Genomic DNA, 21,749 nt, shown 5'->3' with positions numbered 1-21,749 from the left:
TATATTGGCCATATACCACACCTTATTGGTCCTTATTACTTAATTATACCTCAGTTGCTTCAACACAGCGCACCCTATCAGTCCAGGACACTAGCCCAAAGTAGTCTTTTATCATAATCTCTCCATAGCAGAGCTATATATGTATGTACTGGCTATGTACAGTAGTGCTGATGCCCCCCTACTAGCAATATGGATTACAAACCGAAAAGTGACCTGAGGAAGCGAGGAAGTTTCAGTGATCGTTCTTTGGTTGGTGTTTTCTCATAAATATAGGATAATTAACATTTCGGAAGACACGTGAAGCTATTCAGCAATTTAGTCACTGATTTAAAAAGCTGCACTTACTTTGCCTCCATTGCGTAGTATGGCGAACATCTCTTATTTTACGTCGAGATCCAGCAGCTCACGCGCCAAGTTATCATCTGACCTGTGCTGCAACAGGTGTAGATAACCTCCACTGCAGGTAGGCCAAACAGATTGTTACATGTCATAACCGGACATAGCGGTTTCTGGGTAAAAATGTGTTGTATTGAGCACTAGTAACCTACAGTGTTTGGTGGAGGGATGTCCACTCAGCAGGCCTATAGCAGGCCTTAACAATGTTGGATAAGACATTCCATCGGAAACATAGAGACATATTTCTACATTTGATGTAGGGTAGCCTATTTACTCTGTGAAAATAATCTCTGCAAGTGGCTGTCAAGAGTGTATAATTTATTATCCACGTATTTTACTCATGTTATGAGCATGCATTAATCTCAGTTAGCTAAAGAGTAGACCTGAGCAATTAAATAGAGTCAACTGTTACCAAAACATCACCAGTTATCTATAGCCTGAGTGACAGTCTTTCTCTTTTAGCCAAGTCCTTTATTGTGGTCCAGAAAACAAGGTGTATCGATGACAATAACAAAGGAGTTGGCTAAACCAGATTCTTCCACCCATGCTACCCGGTATCACCATATTAACTGGACTCTAATAGACATACTTGAGGTTGGATGCATACAGCCAGGGACTTTGAATAAGCTGATGTGACATTTGATATAACAACTGAAGAACACAGTTCAAAGGAAGCTTTTAGTCACCTCATGCTCCGCCCCCTTTTTGTAAATATGGCTTTGCATTAGATGCACACACGGAAATAGTTTGGGTTTGAGAATAGTAGGGTACAGGTGCTATGTGAGTGTATGAATGTAGTGTGTGAGTATTCACAGGCTTTCATTTCAAGCAGTGAGGTGTTACAGTGTGACAGGGGTCAGGTCTACACAGATACTATAACCTTTCACCAAAGTATAGTTCTGATTTACCGTATCAAAATTAAAATTGTCTGAAAATTCTTCTGGAACTTTGAGAGAAGGATGGGGACAGTCTCTGATGACATTAGGAGGCTTTTGGAGGGTAATGTTTTATATATAAATATATATATATATATATATACAGTATATATTGTCTGTTTATTTTTAGCAGTGTGATGTAATGTACTATTATTGTCATAAAGATGTAGTACTCAATCATATACTTAGTGAGCTTTTCGAAATCTTTGACATTCTTACGTATAACTAGAAACATTGTTCATAAGAGCAGTGGTGGAAAAAGTACCCAACTTTCATACTTGAGTAAAAGTAAAGATACCTTAAAAGAAAATGTAAAAGTAAAAGTCACCCAGCAAAATACTACTTGAGTAAAAGTCTAAAAGTATTTGGTTTTAAATATACATAAGTATCAAAAGTACAAGTATAAATCATTTAAAATGTCTTATATTAAGCAAACCGGACGACACGATTTTCTTGTTCTTAAAATGTACGGATAGCCAGGGTCACACTGACATAATTTACAAACTAAGTATTTGTGTTTAGTGAGTCGGCCAGATCAGAGGCAGTAGGGATGACCAGGGATGTTCCCTTGATAAGTGTGTGAATTAGACAATTTTCCTGTCCTGCTAAGCATTCAAAATGTAACGAGTACTTTTGGGTGTCAGGGAAAATGTAAGGAGTAAAAAGTACATTACTTTCTTTAGGAATGTAGTGGGGTAAAACGAAAAGTTGTCAAAAATATAAATAGTAAAGTAAAGTACAGATACCCCAAAAAACGACTTAAGTAGTACTTAAAAGTATTTTTACTTAAGTACTTTACACCACTTGTATAACATTGCTGTTGTGTTTTGAATTGTTAAAACAATGCCTGTTAACATTATGATGTGCTGCAGAATTCAGTAATCTGTGTTAAAACTCATCAAACTGTCTGGATTTATATTACACTATTATCTACAGTGGCGCTGTGAACTACTATACGTGTGCCTTACTGTATTTCCCATTCTATGGTCTTTATGACAAAAGAATGTTGCAAGTTCCTTATGGTTATCCATCATAGATTTCAATCTGATTCACCCTGTAGTGACAACTGTCAATGTTCCCAAACAGGAATACTGGCATTTGTCATATTTGCATGTACTAGCAACCAGAGCAACCAGACTTGGCCCTCTGACCAACATTTGCATATGTTAACCTCTTTATGTAATATTACAAAAAGAAATCTGAAGTTCAACTTGTTTTTCCTGTCTGAACATGAAAGATAACATTATTTCTGATATGCTCGTGACTTGGCATACAGTTTGTGATTAAATGTCTTTGATATAAATGATATAAATGTCTTTTATATCATGTCTTTTCAGGATTGTGATGTACAGGTAAAACATCTTTCCTCCTCTTATTAAATGTGTGACTTGCCTGACTTGTCTTTCAGACTGTGAGCTCTTTGTATCAGACATCCTACAGGACGAGAACCTCAGTAAACATGCCAGAGAAACACGGGACGTCCTACTTAATAACTTCAGGGTGGTCCACTCCAGGTACGTGGAAGTGCTGTTCCTCCCAATTGGCCCCCTTTATCTCCCAATAAGAAACTTGTGTCACTTAAATCTTACATTAGATGTTCACATTTCCTGAGGATTTTTGGATGATAGAAAATATAGATTTTAGAGTCTTGTTTGTAGCTAGGTTACCATCCAATTGGCGACATATTTTCATATGAATATTCTAAAATCTGTAGAAAGAAAATATCCACATTTTCCAACCAGTGGTGTGTTTCCACTAAACGGACTTGTTGAGGATAAAAATCAATTTGTGATTATGTAGTGCACACAAAATGTACTTTTTAGCTTAAGTTTTCTTGTACCGAATACAAATCTAAAGTTCAATGTGTTTCCATCGCATTTTCAAATCTAACGATAGTTTTGTCACAGAAACTGTTGCGTTAAATAGCGAATCTACTCTGTATACTCTGGTTTTGGCACGTGTGCTCTAGCCAACAGCTTGCAGATACCGTCAATAGTGTGCACCTGCAGTCCACAATTCGGGGCATTCCTGCATGTGGGCATTCCTGCATCTGCAGGAACGTTCCCCTTCGAGTTATCTCATTGGTTCCTGCATGAACGTCCCCCCCCCTTGAGCACCCCATTGGTTCCTGCACAACATTTTTTTATGTGGGTCAAAAGGGAAATAAAATTATTAACTGAGTTTTTTTGCCCCCGCCTACCAGTCTTCCTTGCTATCTAGTGGGAGCTGGTAGACAGTGTCCTTCGCTCCCACTGCCCTCACCTCAGAACTGAGGGAAAACAGTGCCCGACAGGCAGGGGCGAAGGACACTGTCTACCGGTTGTACCCACTAGCACAGCAGACAGAAGGCTAGGGTGACACTGTGTACTAGCTAGCTTGCTAGTTAGTTAGCACATGGTGTCGCCCCCACCTCCCGCATGCTGTGTACCAGAGTCCTCCTTAGGCCTAGCTGGCTAAGCTAGCAAACAGTGTCCTTCGCTCCCGCCTCCCGAACACCTGCCCTTTGCCGCCATTAACAGAAATACGGGAAAACAGTGGCCGACAGGCAGGGGCGAAGGACACTGTCTACCGGTGTAAGGCTAGCTAGCTACCGTTGTCGCCCCTTCTTCTGTCAGTTTTATCGGCGGCTGGCATCCAACGTTATTGTGCATTAACACCACTTTCTGTGCTGGAGTCCTAAATTAAATTGACCAACAGAAGAATAAAGAGTGGTTCCTGCAGATGCAGGAATGCCCACATGCAGGAACACCCCGAATTGCAGGCTGCAATTGCACCCTACTCAATACAGTCTATATGATGAGATTATTATGGATAAGAGAGAGAATATATATATTTTTCAAACGGCAGTCAAGCATCGATCATCATGTCACCAGAATCAGACCCACTGTATTTATTGGAAAGGTGCATCAAGATCACTGTGTAAAGTTCATTATAAGTTATTTCATCTTTAGCCTATTAAACTGCATGGTTTCTTGAGTCGTAGTGGGAGGACCACACACCATATCATCTCGTGACTCCAAGTTTACTTCGATATGATGGTTATTACATCAATATTTGCGCATAAAGTCTTCCACTGCCATTTCTCGCATAATTCATTTTTACCGACACTTAAAGATCCCACCATGACAAACGAACAAATGACTTGTCCGCGTTTATAAAATTGTACCTAAATTTCCATCACAACCTTTGTGATTTTTTTATTATACAGTATGACTTTACTCGCATAAAAACTCTGGATGGAAATGTGGTTTGTGAAACAAAAATGTGTGAAAGCAAGCACGAGGTGAAATTAATAGATAACTGCAATCTGAGATATCTGCACCAGAAACTAAGCCTTTGACGCTCTACTCTGTGCACGTTGCACGTTGCAAGAGGTTGTCTTGTGGTCTGTGAAGCAGGAAGCCAAAGTAGGGTGTTTGAAGCAATTTAAAGAGCTATAAACACCCCAAAAACCTTACAACCTATTTGTGTTATAATTAATTTGCAGTCTAAATTTAACTAATGTCCAACTTTTATTTTGCAGAAATCCTCAGGAGTTTCCTTTCAGATGTAAGTGACTGCAAAAGGCCTCCTGCAGGGACGGGGTCCTGGGATTAAAAATAAAAAATAAATACAATATAAATATAGGACAAAACACACATTACAACAAGAGAGACAACACAACACTACATAATATTAGGGCATTTCCTGTTTGCTTTTGAAAGTTGTCCCACTGCCTTCCTGACCCTGATATTGTGTTGGTGCCTTTCTAGCTGAGTCCAGACAGGAGGACAGTTCAGATGACAACCAGAGCTCAAGTCTGGGCCGCTCGGCCCCCTCAGACGACCTTTCTGTTGCCTCTGACTACCAGGACGAGGGCTCTCCTGAGTGTGAGTAAAGGCTTGGTTTGTGTGTGTGTGTGTGTGTGTGTGTGTGTGTGTGTGTGTGTGTGTGTGTGTGTGTGTGTGCGTGCGTGCGTGCGTGCGTGCGTGCGTGCGTGCGTGCGTGCGTGCGTGTGTGTGTGTGTGTTTCAATGCAACGTGCATATGTGTTTAAGGCCCAGTGCAGTCAAAATTCTGTTTTCCTGTGTTTCGAATCATTTTGTACAACAGCTGATGAAACTAACACTGTACAAGTGTGAAACAATGTGATTAGACTTATTTCCTGATAGTTGCTGGTTGAAAATGCAATTTACACAGGACCTTCCAATCAGCAGGTTTTGCATGGGTGGAGTTTTGGCTTGCCTGGAGACATCACCAGGCGGTATAAGTTAATAGACCAATAACAAAGAGATTTTCAAACCTCTCTGCCAACATCAGCTAGTTTTCAGTTTACTTATCCATCCTATTAGGTCCCTCACTCAGACCACTCCCAGACAGTCCTAGCAACAATCTTGCTTGAGAAATAGATTTTTGCAGAAAATCTATTTTTGTTTCTTTTTGACAATTCTAAAGGGAAAATATTACAGCAAGGTACATAATTGTTACCCACAAATTATTTGATATTGAGATAAAAACAGCTGCATTGGGCATGTCAAGAGGGTGTTTGCTACATTATATTTGCCATTTGTAAGGGGAACATAAAGTTAAATAAAATAAAACATAGGGACTCTTCCTGTGCACTTTACCTAAATTCTGTCAGGACATAAAATGGGTGTCAAGTAACAACATGCCTCCTAGTGGTTGGCTCTGCTGCACGAATGGGGTGTTGGTGGTAATACTAAGGGTGTGGGGATTGTTCACACAGAACTGATAGGTGACCAAGAGCTCTCAGTGGTGAGAGTAGTCTGGAGCCCTCAGTGTATCCATCCGTGTGTACCGGGGGAGGCAGAGGTGTTAAGTCAGTTTCTCTAAGATCAGCCCACACGAAGTGCGCTCTGTAGCATGAGGTGATTGATTAACCCTTACCCTGCTCTCCATTCCCAACTCAGTTTGAAATACAACACTGTAGCTGAGAAGCCATGTGTGTTCCATCTCTCTTCCCTTTGTCAGTCTTGCTCTCCATCTTCCTTTCTCTCTCTCTGTTTCTCTATCTGTCTCTCTCTCTGTCTCTCTATCTTTAGTTATATGAGACATGGTAGTACTTGACTGGTTATTCAGAAGTGGCACAGTGACTCACACAGTGACTCAGATCCTTGGGTGCCCCATGCACTCAGTGGGTGTTATGCCATGACATAGATGATGGGCATCCGTTTCTGTAACTTCCTACGTATAACTTGTCTACTTTGTGAATTTAGGTTATACAGGCCTGTGTCTTTTCCTCCAGGGCAGTTGGAGTTCATAGTTCACTGTCTCTGGCTTTACTCGCTTTGCAGAGCGGTGCATTTCAAAGGAAGAGGGTGTGTGTGAAAATAATGAAATAATGAGCCAATGGAATCAATGACATTTTAGAAAGAACATTTATTCATGGTTTAATTACAGAAGCTGGATATGCGGGTGTTGGAGTGTAGTGAACTACATGTAGTTCAATTAGTAATTTAACGCAGTAGCTTGGTGGTAGTTCAACTAAATTCACACCTGGGTAGTGTTTTCAGTAGTTAATTACTTTTTTTGTTGCCATGTACGTGTGTTTAGCTAACTATTGGAACAACACAACTTTTTTAGCAACAAAAAAAACATGGGTGATGTAGGCAATCACTTCCTTTCTTTTTCGGCGTCAGACCTGCCTAATTCTCACTTGAAACATTGTTTTAGTGTTTAATAGGCTAAGTTACACAATCTCTTAACATATGATTCTCTTAACATATGACCCCAAATTTCTTGCAGTTCTTTCAATTCATGGTCTATGACATTTCAGATTTCCATAGGATAACTTTTCACGAAGTGGTATGGATGTAGTGAACTACTTCTTTAAAGTAGCTTTAGTTCAGTAAACTGTATTTTTCAGCTTTAGTGTATCTTAACTTCTTTCGGTGTGAAATAATTGGTCGTTTCGTAAAATATACTTTCAGAGTAGATTCCCCGACACTGGATATGCGTCACTGATTTTAGTAGCACGGCCCTTCCAGTGACCCAAACCACAAAGGCCTATATGAGGTCAACTTTTAACTCAGTAAAAATCCTAAAGGCAATCGCACGTCTGAGCTATCTTTGTTGCAGGTGCATGGTAACAGTTGAATAAGATGAGAAAAAAGAAGAAACCCACACACTGCTCTTGCTTGTATCACTGCTCTTTGTTAAGCTTTACGTATCGGCCTCAATCCCTTCGTCAGAGCTCTTGTGAGTGTTTTTAATTTGCACCCTAATGTAGGCATTGCTCCACCCACATCCGTTCAATGCATTGAACGGATGTGGGTGGAGCAATGTCTATGGCCTTGAGGCCGATATGTAAAGCTTAATAAAGAGCAGTGATACTAGCAAGAGCGGTGTGCGGGTTTCTTCTTTTTTCTCAACTCAGTAAAAATCCCAAATTGTTTGAATGTATTTAGCCTTATGAGAATAATAAACAATAGAATTTCTAAAGATAACCTAGCAAAAAAAGAAACGTCCCTTTTTCAGGACCCTGTCTTTCAAAGATAATTCGTAAAAATCCAAATAACTTCACAGATCTTCATTGTAAAGGGTTTAAACACTTTTTCCCATGCTTGTTCAATGAACCATAAACAATTAATGAACATGCACCTGTGGAACGGTCGTTAAGACACTAACAGCTTACAGACGGTAGGCAATTAAGGTCACAGTTATGAAAACTTAGGACACTAAAGAGGCCTTTCTACTGACTCTGAAAAACACAAAAGAAAGATGCCCAGGGTCCCTGCTCATCTGCATGAACATGCGTTCGGCATGCTGCAAGGAGGCATGAGGACTGCAGATGTGGTCAGGGCAATAAATTGCATTGTCCGTACAGTGAGACTTTTAAGACAGCGCTACAGGGAGACAGGACGGACAGCTGATCGTCCTCGCAGTGGCAGACCACGTGTAACATCACCTGCACAGGATCGGTACATCCGAACATCACACCTGCGGGACAGGTACAGGATGGCAACAACAACTGTCCGAGTTACACCAGGAACGCACAATCCCTCCATCAGTGCTCAGACTGTCCGCAATAGGCTGAGAGAGGCTGGACTGAGGGCTTGTAGGCCTGTTGTAAGGCAGGTCCTCACCAGACATCACCGGCAACAACGTCATCTATGGGCATAAACCCACTGTCGCTGGACCAGACAGGACTGGCAAAAAGTGCTCTTCACTGACGAGTCGCGGTTTTGCGTCGGATTTGCGGTTATCGTCGAAGGAATGAGCGTTATACCGAGGCCTGTACTCTGGAGCGGGATCGATTTGGAGGTGGAGGGTCCGTCATGGTCTGGGGCGGTGTGTCACAGCATCATCGGACTGAGGTTGTTGTCATTGCAGGCAATCTCAACGCTGTGCGTTACAGGGAAGACCAGACCAGATACTGACTGTTACTTTTGATTTTGACCCCCCCCTTTGTTCAGGGACACTTTATTCCATTTCTGTTAGTCACATGTCTGTGGAACTTGTTCAGTTTATGTCTCAGTTGTTGAATCTTGTTATGTTAAGTTAAGTTTGCTGAAAATAAAAGCAGTTGACAGTGAGAGGACTTTTTTTTGTTGCTGAGTTTACAAGGGATTGAAAGAACTGCAGGAAGTAAGTATAGGAAAATGGATGTTGACACTCAGTATGTATTTGACATGGGAATTTGACTGCCTCTATTTCTCTGCTCCCTAACCTGAGTGTTGAATAAGTGCATTCGATGTAGTCACCGACACAGCGCCCAGTGTTGTTTCACTAAATGGCCTGGCCTGTTGTCTCCAGTGGACTGGCTGACACCAGATTTGTAATGGCTGACAGGAACAGATGGACCCTCTATTGTTTGCCTCCGTGTCTGCATGGTAATTTGAACTGCGTTTCACCCGCCGACCACACAGTTGACCTGACCGTGCCTGCAGTCTCACCCCAGCCCGGTTGACAACAGCCCCCATCACCACCCAGCACTCCTCCAGTGTGAGGAGGACTTGGGAAGCGGAGGGAGGGAAGTAGGAGATGGGGGTCAAAGTACTATGAGTCTTGGCATGCCATTTTGCAGGGTCAAGTTTACGATCTGTCTTAAAAGAAGTATAGTGATATTGGTTGGCAGCCGAGGCGATGAAAGTATTTGCATCAGACCATTGTATCAGGAGCGGCCAGAGGAGATTGGGTTTTGATACTGTATCTCTGCTTCCGCAACATTTTTGTAGTCATAATGATTGTGCTCATATATTGTTATCTCCTATATTTGTTCAGGTGTGTCTGAGTGGTGAGAAAGGTCTGTTCGTTAGAAGCAGGGGTAGGCAGAGCTACTGTGTGGTATCAGAGAATGCAGGTAGCCTGGGCCCTTGTGTCTGCTGACTGATAGATATCGGAGACAATGGGCAGCAGGCTCCAGCTCTGACAGTGCCAACACTATTTCCTGCATCAATTACGGCCAATAAGAAAAAGGCCAAGATAAACATTTTGAATTTGAAATAGTAATTTCAGATAAATAGTATACATTTTTTCTTACATTGGGTCAATATAATGTAAATCTAGAATTTGAATTGCCAAAGAGTGTGCTAACGTAACATTTTTGTGTTTTGATTGGTATAATTTAGTTCGGAAAGAGTTTGCTTTCAATTATATTATGCTATCAGTTATAACTATGCTATCGAGAACAAAATTGCATAGAGGAAAAAGGTTAGTGGGTAGTATACAGTATCTAAAGATGCACCTGCCCCAGTCAAAGATAACGCAGGACTAAATAAATAAAGAGATTTGTGGGGTTGTGGCTCGACCTTGAATGGCCTCTGTATAGTAAGTGGTTTTAGTGGAGGAAGCTGTTAAACCTCAACTTGGATGGAAAATTACTGAGGATAATAGCAGATGATATTGCCACTCCTATTTGCCATATCTTTAATTTAAGCCTACTAGAAAGTGTGTGCCCTCTGGCCTGGAGGGAAACAAAAGTCATTCCGCTACCTAAGAATAGTAAAGCCCCCTTTACTGGCTCAAATAGCCTGTTACCAACCCTTAGTAAATTTTTGGGGAAAATGGTGCTTGACCAGATACAATGCTATTCTACAGTAAACAAATTGACAACAGACTTTCAGCATGCTTATAGGGAAGTACATTCAACAAGCACAGCACTTACACAAATTACTGATGATTGGCTGAGAGAAATTGATGATAAAAAGATTGTGGGGGCTGTTTTGTTAGACTTCAGTGTAGCTTTTGACATTATTGTTCATAGTCTGCTGTTGGAAAAACGGATGTGTTATGGCTTTACACCCCCTGCTATATTGTGGATAAATAGTTACCTGTCTAACAGAACACAGAGGATGTTCTTTATTGGAAGCCTCTCCAACATAATCCTGGTAGAATCAGGAATTCCCCATGGCAGATGTCTAGGCCACCTAACTTTTTTCAATCTTTACTAACAACATGCCACTGGCTTTGAGTAATGACTCAACTCTATACACGTCAACGACTACAGCGGCTGAAATGACTGCAACACTTAACAAAGAGCTGCAGTTAGTTTCAGACTGGGTGGCAAGGAATAAGTTAGTCCTAAATATTTCAAAAACCAAAAGCATTGTATTTGGGACAAACCATTCACTAAACCCTAAACCTCAACTAAATATTGTAATGAATAATGTGGAAATTGAGCAAGTTGAGGTGACTAAACTGCTTGGAGTAACCCTGGATTGTAAACTCTCATGGTCAAAACATATTGATACAACAGTAGCTAAGATGGGGAGAAGTTTCTCCATAAAGCGCTGCTCTGCCTACTTACTGTAACAACACTATCAACATGGCAGGTCCTACAGGCCCTAGTTTTGTCGCACCTGGATTACTGTTCAGTCGTGTGGTAAGGTGCCACAAAGAGGGATTTAGGAGAATGACAATTGACTCAGAACAAATGTACACAGGGAGCTAACATTAATGATATGCATGTCAATCTCTCATGGCTCAAAGTGGATGAGAGATTGACTTCATCACTACTTGTTTTTGTAAGCTGACAAGCTGAATGCACGAGCTGTCTGTTTAAACTACTAGCACACAGCTCGGATACCCATGCATACCCCACAAGACATGCCACCAGAGGTCTCTTCACTATCCCCAAGTCCAGAACAGACTATGGGAGGCGCCCAGTACTACATAGAGCCATAACTACATGGAACTCTATTCCACATTAGGTGACTGGTGCAAGCAGTAGAATCAGATTTCAAAAACAGATAAAAATACACCTTATGGAACAGCGGGGACTGTGAAGAGACACACACACACAGGTACAGACACACGCATACGCACACATACGCTAGCACATGCACTCTACACACGTGCATTGTAATACTGTTGTATGGTGGTATTATACATTTTGTATTGTAGCTATGTAGTGGTCTAATAATGTTATATGATGTACTGTTTTATATTTTTGTACATGTGTAATGTAAGTGCCTTAATGTGTTTGGACCCCAGAAAGAGTAGCCGCTGCCTTGGCAGCAGCTAATGGGGATCCCTAATAAATACAAATACAAAAATACCTCAGATACAGATGATCTTTATTTTCGCTGGTACTTTGCTGACTCAGCTACAGTACTTATAACTTCTGTGAGAAGCAGACCTGGCTCTCCCTGTGAGTGGTCATGTTGTCTATCCACTCAGTGAACTTCTGACCCTTGGCCTCTTGGCTGGTCAATCTGTGACCTGTCAGAACCCAGTAACCTTCTCTAGAATATTGACCTGGCTGCCCATAGTAACTCCACAGCTCTACATTTCTTTTGACTTGGGAATACCCACCCTTCAGAAAACAGAGCTGCTGGGAGATTCCTTTTCCAGTGTTCATTGGTGCACAGATTTCAAGCCACTCGTGCTACTCATTTGCAGGATGCACAGAACATATGATTGACCATGTTCTTTTTTTCCTTTCTCCTTCACTCTCTCCTTTTCCCTCGCTCTTCCCCTCTGCTGTAGTCAAGAGACACATTACAAGACTGGCATCAGGGTTCAAAAGTTCACGCTATTCCCCTGTGCTGCTGCAGATGCTGATAGTTTTTCCTTTCTCTCCCTGCTCCTTTTCTCCCCCTCGCTCTCCTTCTGCGCCCTCTCTCCCTGTTTAGACTATTCATCTCCAACACTCTCTCATACTGCCTGGCAAGAGGAGAGGACTGCTTGAAGGGGGGGATTTGGATGTCTTTAACTGAGGGGCATTCATCACTCTTGTCTCCTGGCCCCCACTACAAGCTCTGCCATGTTGTTTTCTGGCAGCTTCTGTAAAAAGCTATTTTGTTTCAGCTTTCTCCTTCATTTCCTTTGTTTAATTGTTTTTCTGGTGTAAGTCTTTGGTAAAACACACAGAGGAAACATGGCTGTGAGAATGTCAACGTGTAACAGTCGACATTAGGGGTGTCGAACACATTTTGCCCTGGGGGCCGCATTCGATATTCGACGAGGTCCAGAGGACAGCACTGAAAATGTCTTATATTTCCTCGCCGTCAAAAATTGGAATAAATTGTTCTCTATACATTGTTTTGGAAATGTTTTTTGCTCCCTGATTGTTTGGTGATTTTTTTGCGAGTTGGACACAGTAAAATACGGTATGAATGTAGGTCCATTATAATTTCTGCACAGTTTCGATTTGGTTTTAGTCATTTAAAAGTAAATTGAGTTTATTTAAAAAATATATATATATTTTTTTTTTTACTCAAACCCCCGTGGGCTGGACTGGACCCCATCATGGGCTAGATCCGGCCCGCGGGCTGTATGTTTGACACCCCTGGTCTACATAGACAGCATGCAGAGTGGGAAGCCCGGGCTGGGTGGTTCTAATATCCCCTTTAGCTTTCAATGAGACAGACAAATAGCAAAACTATCACATGCGCTAGGTTCACCCAGAGGTTAGGCTTCCCAGGTATCTCCTGCAGTCACTCCTTTGCCTCTCCCCCCTCCTGTCTTGCAAATGAGAATTTGATTTTTCTCTCCACTTGAACCCATTTCTGGAGATGAATCAAGTTTTGATGCCAAGCCCAGGTGGCCCGCTGATTTCTTAGGGTAATAAATGGAGAGTAGAGAGATGTGTTGGCCTGTGCAAAGACAGTGGCACAACAGCTTCCAAGGCCTCTGGGATTCTTTTGTTTAATTGGGGCTTTAATGTAGCACTTTGAGGTCATTAACATGCCCTTGTGGAGTTATTTGAGGACACTGAATTCGATGCATCCCTCTTGTTCATCAGGGATACATCTGCAGAGCCAATCGCACTGTGTGTGTCAGCGTGACAGTGTTGCCTCTGTGTGGAACCATGTGCCTGTACTTTGTGAGCAGATTGCAATGGAAATGATCTCCAACGATATATTGTAGCCTGTATTGTAACTTAGCCTTATCTCAGGGAAATAGTGTGGGATCACTCTGTGTGGAAAATAACACACTCAATCTTGTAAAAACACAGTAGTAAAATGTTGTCAAAAAATCGAATCAAATTTTATTTGTCACATCTGCCGAATACAACAGGTGTAGCCTTTACCGTGAAATGCTTAGTTACAAGCCCTTAACCATCAATGTAGTTGAAGAAATAGAATTAAGAAAATATTTACTAAATAAACTAAAGTACATTTTTTAAATAAAAAGTAACACAATAAAATAACAATACCGAGGCTATATACAGGGGTACCGGTACCGAGTCATTGTGTAGGGGTACAGGTTAGTCGAGGTAATTTCTACAGCGAGTAGCAGCAGTGTAAAAACAAAGGGGGGCAATGTAAATAGTCCAGGTGGCCATTTGATTAATTGTTCAGCAGTCTTATGGCTTGGGGGTAGAAGCTATTAAGGAGCCTTTTGGACTTAGACTTGGCGCTCCGGTAACGCTTGCCGTGGGGTAGCAGAGAGAACAGTCTATGACTTGGGTGACTGGAGTCTTTTACAATTTTTTGGGCCCTCCTCTGACACCACCTAGTATATAGGTCCTGGATGGCAGGAAGCTTGGCCCCGGTGATGTACTGGGCTGTACGCACTACCCTCTGTAGCGTCTTACGGCCGGATTAGATTGTTCGACTGATAATAGTCATGCGAGGATTAATCCTGAGTTTGGGAGTTTGTCCTAATGCAGATCTGTCTGTTTTCTTCTGAAAACAAAAACATTGTTAGCAATAAACCTCTCCCCTCTGAATAAACAGCTCATGGAAAATGTGTATATCAATGATTGAAACCACTTTATGTGAATTCACCACATAATAGGCCTATGTAGATAGATTTGAGTTTCAGTTTATTTGTATCTTTACAGCACATTAATCAACGTTTCAGTAAAACCACAGTCCCTGGGCAGGTTATTTAAAAACAATTACAATAACAATACAGACAATCATTGAGCAGTGAGCACATGCAGAGCAACATACGACAAGCAAGACGCAGCATGCAGACAGAGCAACATAGCACAAAAAGCAACAAGACAAAATCCATAAAAGCGACAAAGTGTTTCCACACCTCACAAGCTACAGACAACATGGAAAGCGGCAATACACAACTAGGGATTATGTTCACAAATCTGATTGGCCTTTAGCCATGTCTTCATGTTTTTTTGTGAAAGTGTGATAGGTGGTGCAGTTATGTGTGTCTGATGGCAGTGTATTCCAAACATGGGAAGCTCTCAACATTATATTAATATAGTTTTGATCCATAAGTTAAATTGATTTAAAAAGCAAGTAAAATGATTAAATAACACTCATCAGCAAGCACACCACAATGCAAATAATAATGGGCTAAATCTAATCATAGAGCGAGGCTTATTCTATCCAAACAGCAGATTACTTTATTGGACTTTTGGCACTAAATTACCTCAGTGACACTGATATTTTAAATTCGGGTTATTTTTGTTGTATGTTTATTGTTCTCATAAATGATCAATTATATTACTACGTTGATACATTGATTAAAAATCAAATGCTATTATTGTTAATTCAGTAAAGCCCATATAAGTGTCTAAGAAATATTGATATTCTATAACCAATAAAAAAATGACAATGTACAAATAATCAGACACATAGGGAGGGTGATCATTGCCCGTTCCAAAATGCAAAATTGAAATGCTCAATTGAAATGCACAACATTATAAATGCATTTATATTTTCATATAACTGCACACGATTCATGCTACAATGAAATTACAAAGTTAAAATGAAAATCGAAAAACGGTTCATGGTAAACAGAAAATGGCAGATGATTAACAGAACGTCGTAAATGCAACGAGCAAAGTGAAATGGAAAGTGGCTGTTTTCATTTTCCAACCTCTCTCTTTTCACTTTCACTTTCAAAGTGTATGCAAATGATTTCCTGGAGGCGTGAACCAGACGAGAAACACGGCACCACCATGTGGTTGTACATCCTAGACATGTCACGCTGGCTGTGGATTGATTTTAGACTAGTGTAACCACCGGGGTTTGAATCTGGTGTTTTGTAAACCAGAAGAACATATTAGCCTGCTAAGCCAAAGTTACTCAACACAAGGCAAAATTATTCATCACATGTGGGTTGTGAGTAGTCACCGAACCACTTCTTCCTGGTTAGTAGTTCGCATGATGAGTAACCTTGAATAGTTACCTGAATAGGTGCATTAGCTATAGGTTTTGGTTTAGTGGACTAATGTGCTCTTCTGATGTGCAGAAGACTGTTTGTCCTGTGGCTCAGATGGGTCTCTGTGAGGAAGAGGAGGTCAAAAGATGGTGAATTGTAACTGAGATGATTCAGTTACCACACATGAAGGCCTAACCTTGCCTGCGATCTGAAGAGTTGCATTCGCTCCCCGAATCAATGCTAAGCTTCAGCTTCTAGTCTATGCTTTTCTGGTTCGTAAGAGACCTGGGTTGGGTTGGTTCACAGCCTGTGAGTTGGTTACACTAGTTTAAAATCCATGTACAGAAGCCCGGCATGGCTGGGATGTACTACTACATGACGGTGTGGTATTGCTCTCTTGGTTCATGCCTCCAAGAAGCAATTTGCATACACTTTGAAAATTAAAATGGAAAATGAAAGAGAAAATGCTTAATTGGGTAGTTGGAAAAGGAAAACAGGCACTTTCAAATTCCCTATGCACATTGCATTTACGATTTTTTGTTTACCATTTCTCTTTTTCCTTTTACCATTTTTATAAAACATTTCTGTTTACCATTTTCTATTTGAATTGAACCATTTTCTATTTTTACTTTGCAGTTTTAATTGTGGCATGAATCATTTGCAATAACATGAAAATAGAAATGAATGGATTGTTTTCACATTCCTAGTTAGCAATTAAACGCCCGATGGCCAGAGCTTAACCATGATGTTGCGCAACGATTTAAGTCAATAAGTCATCGTTTTAGTTAAAGTATGATATATTTGGGCTTGAAGTGACAAATCCCGAACTGCCCACTTCATGCAAATGTGTGTAAATGCGGTGTCTTTTCCTATGATGTAAAAAATATTTTCAGCCTACGTTTCGTTTCAGGGCTAGGTTTTATTTGAATGTTACCACCCACAAGCATTGTTTATTAATCAGAAACAGCTGCAAAGTTATTCCTCTTCACGACTGAGATGAGCCAAACAGCCTTGTGTCCACTTGGCCGCCTGAGCCATAGAGCAATTAAAAAATATATACAATTTGTCAATTTTCAAAATATTTTTTCTGTATATATATATATATTTTAAATAAATTGTATAATTGCATGATATGATAGCATTTTGCAAAGCTGCTCCCCCGTCGCCCCAAGATTGGTTTTGACCACTAACGTTTTGCGTCACTACATGTTGTACTGCTTTGATTGGTGTAGCGTTAGCTAGAAACCACAAGTGTCTATCCAGATAACGAAAAGGCACCCGCAAAAGAAAATTCAAGGAACTTATAGTTAGTTACATGTCATTTGCAGCATGCATGATCAGGCTAAAAAATGACTTTGCTCATATCTTTTCACTTCCCCTGTGAGAACCATGAGCGCGGATGACTTGGCTTTGCTGTACCTAGGCCGAAACCTGACAATAGCTTACCTATCAAAGGTTGCATCGTGTCCATTACAATATAGAAAAACCATATCAGCTATCTTCCAATAGTTATCCATATAACCGGAGCCTCATCTTATACTTTCTAACTATTTCTATGGCGGATTCGCAATTTATGGAAGATGTAAAAACTTTGGAGATAACAATAGATACTGACGTCAAAGATAGGCAAGTGGTTTCCATCTGTGGCGAAGTTTTCCCTAAATCAATGCTTATGACAAATCCAGCTCCAGAACCAGCCTTAGAGCCAGTTTGCTAATCTTTTGAATACGGTGTAGTTAAAAAAACAGCAACAACAGATTAGCTAGCTAGATATAGGTTAGCGTGCTAGCTAGATACACTGACAGCCGGCAGTACCCTATTTGTTGATGTTTATCAACTCCACGTGGAAATTCCCACACCCTATACGTGAATATGTATAAGTAGTCTTCGTCATTCTTCGGAGGTGGAACCGAATTGTGCATTTCCTCTCTAAGAAAGGAAATGACGTGGCGGCAACTTCCTCTGGGGTGGGTGGTGGGGGTACTTAAAGCATTGCATTTTTGAACTGTCACTGATCACCCACCATAACTGCAAGGCAGCAGTATTATAATACAGTATATTTTATTCTGTACAGACTTCCTTCTTTTCACTCTGTCATTTAGGTCAGTATTGTGGAGTAACTACAATGCTGTTGATCCATCCTCAGTTTTCTCCTATCACAGCCATTACACTCTGTAACTGTTTTAAAGTCACCATTGGCTTCATGGTGAAATCCCTGAGCGGTTTCCTTCTTCTCCAACAACTGAGTTAGGAAGGACGCCTGTATCTTTGTAGTGACTGGGTGTATTGATACACCATCCGAAGTGTAATTAATAACTTCACCACGCTCAAAGGGATATTCAATGTCTGCTTTTAAAAAAACCTGTGAGGAACTGGAAAACCTCACTGGTCTTTGTGATTGAGTCTATGTTTGAAATTCCCTGCTCGACTGAGGGACCTTGCAGATTAATTGTATATGTGGGGTACAGGGAAGAGGTAGTCATTCAAAAATCATGTTAAACACTATTATTACACAGAGTGAGTCCATGCAACTTATTATGTGACTTTTTAAGCACATGTTTACTCCTGAACTTATTTAGGCATCGCCATAACAAAGGGGTTGAATACTTATTGACTCAAGACATTTCAGTTTTTCATTTGTAAACATTTCAAAAACACAATTCCACTTTGACATTATGAGGTATTGTGCGTAGTCCCAGTGACAAAAACAATCTATATTTAATCCATTTTAAATTCAGGCTGTAACACAACAAAATGTGGGGGAAAATCAAGTGGGTGAATGTTTTCTGAAGGCAATCTATATGCAGTATATATGGCTCTGATTTCAACTATGCGGTAAGAATGATTGTGTAGGCCATCATTTACATATTTCTGACAGCGGACAGGTTTTGATTTTCTTTTAAAAAATCCCCTCATTCTGAATTTATACAGTATTGGCCTACTACAACAATCTACTTACAAACTGACGCGTTACATTCAATATAATATAATAGCCCATTCATTTTTGTTTTGAAATATGCTATTGGTTTTACTAAGTTGGTCTAAATAGAAGATCATCCTTTCCATGTTGGTGAAAAAAACGGTTGTTTATTTGCTATTTATTTTATGTAGAACAAGGTACAGTATCTTCCACCAGTTTTAGCCCTTGTTTCTCATCAAATAAAATGTATTGGTACATTAGAATGGCTAATAATGATCAATATTTTTCCACAAATTGAAGAATCACTGATGTTTTCGTTAGACAGATGACATGATCAAGGAAACTCTAACTTTCTAGACATTTCCCCCCTTATTGGCTGGCTGATACATCTTCATTTAGATTTGTATGTAAACAACAAAAAAATAGATATTATTTTATATTTCCATAGAAAAACGTTCTATTGCATGTCTTTTATACTGAATCAATTTCTCTACAATAGCCTCTATCAAAACATACAATTAGTAAGGCAATTATTTTCTTATCCAAAATGGCTTTAATTGTACTTTTTTAGATGATCAATTATACATTAATCCCAGGTTTAGCTTACTTAGATTTTTTTTTGCTGCTACTTCTCAGTTCCCACAATGTTAGCACAAAACAATTGTACTTTGCTTCCTGATGTAAATGAGGCAACTGCCAATACGTATGCCATCTGAATCCCTATTTTTGTTATTATTCCCACTCTATGCCGATCTAGATTTATACATTTTCATCCAAAACTCCCTCATTGGTTTGCTGTTGTATTCAGTGTTTTATCACAGATAGACAAACTTTCCTGTGGGCCGTGCTCCGCCATTGTTGGTATTTGTATCCCGACTGTAGTTTTTCCAAGTGTCAGTGAGGCGGCTGAAAGCCATCCCCTGTGATTAGAGGATAATTGTATCTGCAGTTAAGCATTTGAATAGTGGTTGTAAATCTATGAGAGGGAATTTAGGGCGATGTAGTCACTCCTTATGGCTGCCCAGGGGGAATCTGATGTCACTTAAGATTGCTCCCTCTGCCCCTGAACACTGGCACAGGGAATGGGAAAGCAGCAGAGCCTGGCAGGACTGACACAATATTTTTTATCCTGCATAGGAGGCACAGAAAGGCAAGCGATCTGCTCCCCCTCATAGCCATTGGCCTACACAGAGGCTAATATTTGACCTCTCGTTGCTATCATAATACCGATACATAACATACTGTACATTCTATTTACATAAATAAAACATGGACCTCTACCTCTACTGTATGCTTTTGCTCAGAAGCGTACATTACAAGATTGATTCTATATGCTCTGCGTATCGATGAGTAAAATCCTAATCAGATCAGTGGTTGGAGTTGGGGGCAGGGAGGACATTTGGTCTTTAACCTCAGAACCTCTGTGTCTCTCCTCCTCCCCCTGACAGTGGCTTTGTGGAGGGATGCACACACAGGGAAGAAGGAGGCTCTCCTACTGTAATGAGGAGAAATGTCTCCATTTAGCCTGGGCTGTGTGCAGATGGAGTGCTGGGCAGGGTGAGGGTGCACTGAGTGGATCCTTTTTCCTAATTAAGGACAGTGTCGGAGGGGGTCACACTGTCGCTCTGTCTTCCAAAGCAGCATTCCTCCCTCTCACTCCGTCCCCCAGGCCTGGGTGGGCCACCCTCTGCCTTCTGGTTCACCTCATCAGCAGGGTTCACACGGAGGTCAGGTCTTAGCCCTGTTTTATCTCTACTCCGACTCAACGCAGTATCTTTCTCAGCAAAAGACAGAGGGAAGAGGCTAGTGCTAGGGATCCAAGGACTACTGAGGAGAAACAGTATGGTTCCTATCCTAATCCTCTCCCGGTAAGAGGTGTGTCATCAATTCACCTGCTCTACTAACCCACCTGACTCAGCTTGAACAGTTCCAGGACACAACCATTTTGGCTCACCTAAAACTGATTAGGAGAAAGTCCACTCCTGGATAGGATGGTTAGCAGCTGTATATGGCAAGGCCCTCCAGGTAACGATGAGTAATTTAACCCAGGCTATGTTGACACCTACCCAGGGTAGTTTCACATTGAGCTGACACACTGAGTCTGGGCAGCACCCTGCACACCAGGCAGGCTACCTTGAGATTATTATGTTACTCAATGTAAATCACGGACAGCCTCTTTACACCATTTATTGTTTTTATAACATATTTGTTGCGTTATGGCAATATAGATATAATATAATGTGTTCGTCCTCCCACCTACCATTTGCCTTCATTGTGATTCACTCTCTAGCCGGCCCCGGATTGACTTGCAGCATAACTAAAGTGGATTTTAATGGGAGAATACATTAACTCCTTCTGGTCATTATCACATAAATCAAGAGATTTTTTGCTGGATCAACTGCTGAGCTCGTAACACCATGCTGAGACGAAGGGTGAATAACCAAATGAGAGAGAGTGGCCATGACACTGCTATGGCAGCTCACATGCATCATATATCACTTTGGTTTAAGGGTTAACATGGGGTTTTTGTAGGTGTATATCTGTTTAATTAATAACAATATAAATTATATGAATGACATTAATTTAGACAGGAAAGAATTAAAATAAAGGAGATGCGTAGCGCTGAATAATTAATAATGCAATTTACGATTGATAGAAGAACAGCTTCCATCTTGGATTTAGGATTTGGAAGAAGCCTTCAATAGATGGTGCTCTTCAGTTTAGGGAAAATATCATCTCATTTCTTCTTTATGTGTCTGTGTTTTAAGAAACATTCCAATTGAAACAAATTGGATTCTGTATTTGTGGTTTGTGTGAATCATACATGTTTTTAATAAATATTTTCACATTTTGGCTCAAACCAAGAGTAGATACATTGCTATAGCTGTTGATAAGTATTTTCGTAAGACGAGGTATTGCTTGCTCTCAACCAATCGGAATTTGTTATACAGAGGGGTGGGATAAAAATATGTCAGGGGAGTA

The 21,749-nt window shown here is 40.7% G+C and overlaps 1 protein-coding gene across 1 annotated transcript in view; it reads left to right on the top strand.

Moving 5' to 3' along the window:
• The first annotated feature begins 1,355 nt into the window (after window positions 1-1,355).
• Window positions 1,356-21,749, top strand: part of skap1 (src kinase associated phosphoprotein 1) — a 46,408-nt gene continuing 26,014 nt past the window's right edge. Inside the window, exons 1-4 of the mRNA XM_038974528.1 lie at window positions 1,356-1,395; window positions 2,740-2,845; window positions 4,855-4,880; window positions 5,084-5,200. Of these exons, the coding sequence (XP_038830456.1) occupies window positions 1,356-1,395; window positions 2,740-2,845; window positions 4,855-4,880; window positions 5,084-5,200 (289 nt within the window). The remainder of the gene's footprint in view (window positions 1,396-2,739; window positions 2,846-4,854; window positions 4,881-5,083; window positions 5,201-21,749) is intronic.

Source organism: Salvelinus namaycush, chromosome 35 (genome assembly GCF_016432855.1).
Source record: "Salvelinus namaycush isolate Seneca chromosome 35, SaNama_1.0, whole genome shotgun sequence".
Taxonomy (NCBI): domain Eukaryota; kingdom Metazoa; phylum Chordata; class Actinopteri; order Salmoniformes; family Salmonidae; genus Salvelinus; species Salvelinus namaycush.
This window is presented reverse-complemented; position numbering and strand designations above follow the sequence as displayed.